The following is a 7,135-nucleotide window of genomic DNA, read 5'->3' as shown; positions in this document are numbered from 1 at the left end:
GCATTCACTCTAGCAGCTTGTTCTGCTACTGGATTGTCTCATTGAATGGGTATCTGACTGAGTTAAATAAAACACCCCAGAAATATTTATCAATAAAGCTGGATCTGAAAAGGAGGCAGTGAAAGGAAATGTGTTTTGATCAAAATTTCAGGATGATTGTGAAATGCTTGGTAGGTGGACAAGTCAGGATTGAAGGCTTATCTTTTCTTCACTCAACTCGAAAGGCAACTAAAAAAAAACTGGTTCTTAACAGTCTTTGGAGACAGTCTGAAAGCAGTTTTTCAAATGCCATTTGTAACTGTGATTTTGCATTTTTAACATTGGCAGTTTGGAAGTATAGCATTTAATAACCTACTGTCTGGTCTGTACATCAACATGATATGTGTTAGGACACCCTGCAGATAGAGGCATGCATTCACGCCTCCCCCTTCCCACACAGAACAAATCACCCTGAGGTCAGAAAGATGTTTAATCAAGGTTAAGTCCCACCTGGAATAAGTAAATCTTTAACAGGGAAATACATACTCATCTTACCTTTATGCACTTATATAGCTTCTTAATACTATTTTTCATTTCTCTTAAAGTTCTTACTTATGGGAACCCTTGCTTTCTAAATAGCCCTGGAATCAAGGTTAATTCTTTGTCATGAGGCTACCAGGTCATATCAGGACTTACATAATTGTTCTTTTTTTTTTTTAATTTTATTTATTTATTTGAGAGAGAGAGAACGAGAGACAGAGAGCGTGAGAGGGAGGAGGGTCAGAGGGAGAAGCAGACTCCCTGCCGAGCGGGGAGCCTGATGCGGGACTCGATCCCGGGACTCCAGGATCATGACCTGAGCCGAAGGCAGTTGCTTAACCAACTGAGCCACCCAGGCGCCCCTTACATAATTGTTATCATTTGATATCCATAAGCAACCTGTTACCTATCTACCAGCTATCTACTTCCCTATTTTCGGTCAGAGGCTGTGGGAAGGTCCTTTTCAAATACTGGCCACTTACACTCAACGTGCAGAATAATCTGAACCCTATCCTTCTTCAGTTTCAATAACATTAACACCTGATTTAAAGCGGTGTTTGTTTTCACCTCTTCCCTCCCTCCTTGTTTCTAAAGAAAAATAACTCTAAGTGTTCCCAAATATACTAGCAAAGTGCTAGTTTATTTTGAATGGAGATGTACAACCCCCCTTGCAACCTTTAGTTATGAGCAGGCTAAGAAGAAAAATTTTAGAGAGCCTCTTTAAGCTAGCTCTCTGTTCAGACCTTGGGCTTCTTGGGATCCCAGACCCTAAGTACATTACTCATTTGATGCCTAGGCTTTTGTCCTCCACCAGCCTATGTAGAGACCCTAGTGACGACGGTCTCAGCCCATCCTATACTCATGACCAGCTTCCTCTCTGGCAATGAGACCCCAGGAGAATACCTCTCTCCTACAGCCTACTGCCAGAGGTAAACTGGGACGTAAACAAGTCTGGTAGGATGAGGCTGGGCTTGGGGGAGATTGGATCTAAATGGATTTTCTCAAATAGTCAAATATATTTAACTTTTTTACATCATTTTTCATGCCCTCATGCCTGACCCAATGGTTCTCATGCTTCAGAAATGAAAACCTGTCACAACCAACCAGAATAATGGAACTCATTAATTTGACAAACATTTGTTGAGTGACTACTATGTGCTAGATATTACTAGCACTTCTTCAAAGATATATGAGAGAATTCCAGCCTTTGAGACAAAGTGCACTGAGGCAACTCATCTAAGTTATTCCTTGCACAGCCCAGAGAGAGGAGAGGAGTGAAGATAAGAGTATCTCTATGTCTTGACCCTTGACTAAAGTTGGCACTGGAAATTCATCTCCCTCCATGGAAGTGAGGCCACTGCTGTTGGCCATTCTTTGAATTCTCTGAGTCCTTATTTTCTCTACAGTAGAGTACCTTCAGTAAATAGCTTTTAAAAATTACCATTATTTAAGTCCAGCCTGCTGTTGCCCTCACATAGTAAAACTCTAATGAAGCATCTGTGTTATGAACCTGATGAAAATCGCCCCTGGGCTCCTCTTGCCTGGAATGCTCTCTCCCCAACTGCACTTGCCAAGCTCAGTGGTTAATGCCCCCAGAAGCATTCACCCTCTGCTCACCACCCCCCACCACAGCACTTTGTACCTCTCTCAGCAGACTTATCATACTTTTTATATCCTCCTGGATGTCACAGTCATTTGTGTATGTGGCTTAGTTCTTTTACCGGGCTGTTAGATCCTTGAACTAATTCATCTTCTTTTCTCCCTGTCCTATCATGGCAACTAGCTTGTACCTTGTGAGGACTCTCTAAATGTTTCTTGATGTCAAATTAAGTTGTTGGTCCATCTGTTTTTCTCAACCTGACCTCAAGTTTGTATGACAAGAGTTCTCCTTGGTCCTGACACTAGTTTTATAATGAAATGCTCCATCACTGCAATGATGCAATACTTTTGAAAGTTATTGAAAGCATTTTCCTTCATCCCATTGTTCAAAGGAGGTCCAATTTTATTTTTTGCAACCTTGCAAAACCAGGTCAAAAATAATCTGGAATATTTTATGATTTCTCTGGATCTCAGTCTTGCAATAGAGAGTATCTTTAACTGTTATTAAAGCCTGTGAAAGAGTAGTACCTATGGGAGCCTTGCATGGTTATGCTGACCCATACAGTGTATACCTGGCCAGTGAGCTGATGAAGGAGACCTAGGATAGCCTTCCAGTAGAAGAGCTAGTTTAGCAATGATCTGAATGCGAGCATAAATGGCAACAAAGCAAATTTACTATTTTGGGGGTCCTCCTGCATGTTTTCTTATCTTACCCATATTCTATGTTTGGGAAGTTACTTGAAAAACTACCAACCCAAAGAGCTGGTTTCTATCAATGACGAAATTGATACGGGATCAAATAGTTGAAGGCAATTTTTTCATGTAATTATTTACATCATACCCTTCTATGGAGAAGGACCGTGAAATGTACCATAGAGAACATCATGTTCTCTGAGTGATGGGTGCTTCTGTAGAGTAAATTCTGAAGCAATAATTGGGTACTGAAATTCCTGACAGGGTGGAGCCCTGTTAAGCTTTATGAAGATTCACCAAAATTCATGGCAACTGGATCAATCTTCATGATAAATGCCACTGTGCTGGTCTTTTGCATAGACTCCAGAATCTGACAGCTAGTTGGAATTCAAGAGCTCTTACTAGTCCACAAGCCGTAAGGCTGAAGTTCAAAGTACAGAATCAAACCCTGTTGAATTGTAGCCACTCTAATATTTCTAAAGACGTCTCACTTTTTTTTTTGTTAAGATTTATTTATTTATTTATTTGACAGAGAGAGACAGAGCAAGAGAGCGCGCACAAGCAGGGGGAGTGGGAGAGGGAGAAGCAGGCTTCCCGCCGAGCAGGGAGCCCGATGCGGGGCTTGATCCCAGGACCCTGGGATCATGACCTGAGCTGAAGGCAGACACTTAACCACTGAGCCACCCAGGCGCCCCTAAGACGTCACACTTTTATGTACTATGTTCAGGTGGTGTAGTAGAACAAGTGCCTTGGAAGTGAAACAAAACCAAACATGTGGGTTTTGTCCCCAGCTCTCTATTGCTAACCAGCTATGTGACTCTGGGCAATTGATATTCAGGGCCTTTGTTCAACGATATAAAACAAGCAGAAATTAGACTGTTTCTCAAAGCCTTGTCCTCAGACCAATTCATCTGGGCGTGGGATGGGACTTGCTATAAAAATTCACATTACTGCGTCCCGCCACAGTCCTACTGATTCAGTGTTTTTGGGGAATGGGGTCAGGAATCTGTTTTTTAAAATAAGCTTCCCAGGTGATTCTTGTGCACATTAAAGTTTCTTTTCTAAACTTTTATTTTTTTTTGAAGGATAACACACTCATTAAAGTTGGAGGATTATAGGATTAGAATTTCTCTCAGATTCCTTCCAACTTTAAAGAATTCTAGGGGTGCCTGGGTGGCTCAGTTGGTTGGGCGTCTGATTCTTGGTTTTGACTCAGGTCCTGATCTCAGGGTCGTGAGATCAAGCCCCACGTTGGGCTCTGTGTTCAGCGGGGAGTCTGCTTGAAGATTCTCTCCCTGTGCCCCTCCTCCCACTTCCTCCCTCTCCCTCTCTCAAATAAATAAATAAATCTTAAAGAAAATAATTCTTTTTAGAAGCAGTCCATTCAACACATTTACAAATGGGTACCTCTACTAAGCAGCCAGCTTTGGACTCCCTGTTATCTCCTTTGCAGGTCAGAGTGTAATTCTGCATGGCATACAATGGTTTCTTAGTGATTTGGAAAAGTGGAATGTTTTCCAAATGTGTGGCCTTTCTCAAAGGTCAGTTTACTGCCAGAGTGCTGTTAGGTGCACTGGAAAGTCTGGTTCAAATTGGATGTGAGTGCCCAAACTTCACATACTCTCCACATACACTGACCTAAATGTAATGCTTAATGGCAGGGGACTGTTGCCTGAGTGGGGAAGGAGATATCTGGCTGTGTTTCTGACTTGATTACAGAACCAATCTCTGCAGTTCCTGACCTCCCTCACAGGGAGCCTGAGGTGCTACGCAAGTAAACAGTATTTAAGTACCCCCCTAGAGGGGTAAAAAGATCACTGTGATGATAACTTTCTTTGGAACCAAAAGGTAAACTAATAGGTTTAAGAGTCTTCCAGTTACTAAGAGGTTAAGTTGTCTCTTTTCTCAGGCAACTAGAAATTGTTGGGAATTTTCTTGAAGGGACCATCCCCTTCACACAACTTGGCTGTCTTTAAGTTGAACCCCTGTTTTTAAACATTTATACAAAGTCTTCATTTTTTGTATTATTTTATGCCACATGAAACAGGTGGGTAACTTTCTTGGTTTCCCGCAAGCTAACAGACATCTTTCTGCAACACTAGGCAAGATGCTTAGCTTGCATCAGTTTCCTTAGTTGTGAAATGTAGGGGAAGAGCAGAGGATGCTTAATCCATTCGAGCTCTAGCACTACATCCATGTAGAAGAAGGTAGCATGATATGGGGGAATTCATGGGCTTTGAAGTTGGATGGACCTGGGCTAGAATTTTAAGCTTAGTTTTCTCAACTGTCTAACAGGGGGTAATGACATGCTATCTCTCAGGGTAATAAAAGCACTCAGCATAGGGGTTGGCACAGAAAGGCATTCAGAAAGGTGAGGCGTCCTGGCTCCCTATTTCTTCGTCTTTCAGCTCACATCTGGTTGGGCCTCCCTTTACTGACAGAGTGAGAAGCAACTCCTAGTCCTTATTCCCGCTCTAGGAAGGAAGACCAACAGTCCTGTGGGAAACAGGTTCTTGGTTTCTTCCTGGCCCGGTCACCTCTGGAGCATGAAGTTACCATTTCAGGTTTGTTGAAGCGTGGCAAGAGGTAACTCCAGAACCAAAGGTCACTTGGGCTACAGATGTAATGGGGGCTGACAAGGGCACAGCAGCAGATCCCTAAAATCTTCTTCTTGGGGAGCAGGTGGAGTAACCTTCTCTCTGCAGTGAGAATCTAGAAAGGCTAACAGCATTTGAGGGCTGGAAGCAACCATCAAGACCCTCTATTAGAGGAGGAAACCAAGGGACAGGGAGGGAAAGTGACTTTCTCATGCTCACATAGCCAATCAAACAGCAGAGATAAGAACATTCTGGATCCTCAGTGGAGACAGAATAAAAAAAATAAAAATGAAAAAAAAAAAAAAAGAACATTCTGGATCCTCTAGAGTTCTCACTCAAAGGCTCTCTGCATCTTAACGCAAATATTGTCAGTATAGGTTCAGAGCTTGGACTCTGGAGGTGGATAGCTCTGGTTAACCCCTCTCCTCCCAGCTCTGTGACCTGGGGCATAAGGCGTCACCCCTCTGGTCTCAGTGGTCTCATCTACAAAGCCGGGTAGTAAACCCTACCTGTTGTTAGGATTAAAGGCAACACTTAGTGCTTGACGCAGTGCCTGGCTCGGCTTCCACAACAGGTTGTCCTAACGATCATTAGCGTTCCTCTACCCTTCCAGTTCGGATCTGGACTTCCCTTTGCAACCCTCTACGGCATGCAGGAGCGAGCGTGTCACGGGGCCGAGGAGCCCGCAGCCAGGGCGGGCGCTCCCCGGGGCTCACCTGACGAGGCCAGTAGCACCTTCGCGCCGCAGCACTGGAAGCAGTGCAACAGGGACTTCGCGCGGATGTTGTAGTTGAGGCACGCCATGGCACAGCCCATTTTGACCAGCCCCAGCCACAGCCACACGTAGGCTGGGTCGTTGCCCATGAAGATCGCCACGCAGTCCCCCTGGCGCAGGCCGAGGTGGGCCCGCAGCGCCCGCGCCACTTGGTTGCTGCGCCGGTCCACCTGCGCGTAGGTGAGCGTCTCGTCGCGGAAAAGCAGGAAGGGCTTGTGCGGGCTCTTGCGCGCTTTCTGCAGAAAGAGGTGCAGGAGGGTGCGCACCGGCCGCCTCTGCCGGTAGCTGCGCACCTGCCGGGCCACGCGGGCCAGCCGCAGGAAGTAACGCATGTCCTGGAACAAGTAGGGGCAGCAGAGGTTCACCAGCAGCGGCAGGAGCAGCAGCCCCGCCAGGGCCGTGTAGATGGCGGGCAGCATGACGGTGGCGGGGCCCCCTGTCCCCGCGAGGACAGTGGGTGCGCTCCAGGCGTGCAGCGCGGCGGCCGGGAGGGCTCCGGACGGACGGCAGGCGGGCTGCGCGGGGGCGCGGGGCGAGGCTGGGGCGACCGCGGGGCGCCTGGGCTGCGGGCACCAATGCCGGCTCCCGGGGAGGTGGAGCGGTGTGTGGACTGCGCGGGTGCGGGGCGGGAGAGGACGGCTGAGCCCGCCCCCTTGTGGGTGTGCAGCTACCTGGGCCGGCAAGGCTGCACTGCGGCTCGCCCGGGTTTCGACCGCCGCTTGGCGCGAAGCAGGGATCTGTCTTGTGACCGATGTACTTTACACCTCCGAGCCACAGTTTCCCTGTCAAAATGCTGATGACAAGACGCACTTAGCGGACGTGGAGAAGTTTAGAAGAGAGAGTGTAGGCATAGGGTTGTTATTTATTGCTACCACCAGCGGAGTGAGTGCCTTACAGAAGTGATTTAATGTTAGTATCAGTAAAGCGCTTTATAAATGTGAGAGTCCGGTTA

General features: G+C 46.4%; 1 protein-coding gene across 3 annotated transcripts in view; it reads right to left on the bottom strand.

The window, feature by feature from the left end:
* The window catches only part of SLC27A2 (solute carrier family 27 member 2), a 40,219-nt gene extending 33,459 nt beyond the window's left edge, over nucleotides 1–6,760 (bottom strand). The window contains exon 1 of one of the 3 annotated variants that reach the window (XM_081831058.1): nucleotides 6,125–6,760. In XM_081831058.1, coding sequence (XP_081687184.1) covers nucleotides 6,125–6,602 — 478 coding nt within the window. In that variant the 5' untranslated portion in view covers nucleotides 6,603–6,760. The remainder of the gene's footprint in view (nucleotides 1–6,124) is intronic. The other 2 variants (XM_081831057.1, XM_081831060.1) reach the window with 2 other exon arrangements.
* Nucleotides 6,761–7,135: the final 375 nt, after the last annotated feature.

Source organism: Leptonychotes weddellii, chromosome 9, assembly GCF_054177405.1.
Source record: "Leptonychotes weddellii isolate Sample4059 chromosome 9, ASM5417740v2, whole genome shotgun sequence".
Taxonomy (NCBI): domain Eukaryota; kingdom Metazoa; phylum Chordata; class Mammalia; order Carnivora; family Phocidae; genus Leptonychotes; species Leptonychotes weddellii.
The sequence above is the reverse complement of the archived record's forward strand: the minus strand, read 5'-3'. Positions and strand labels throughout refer to the sequence as shown.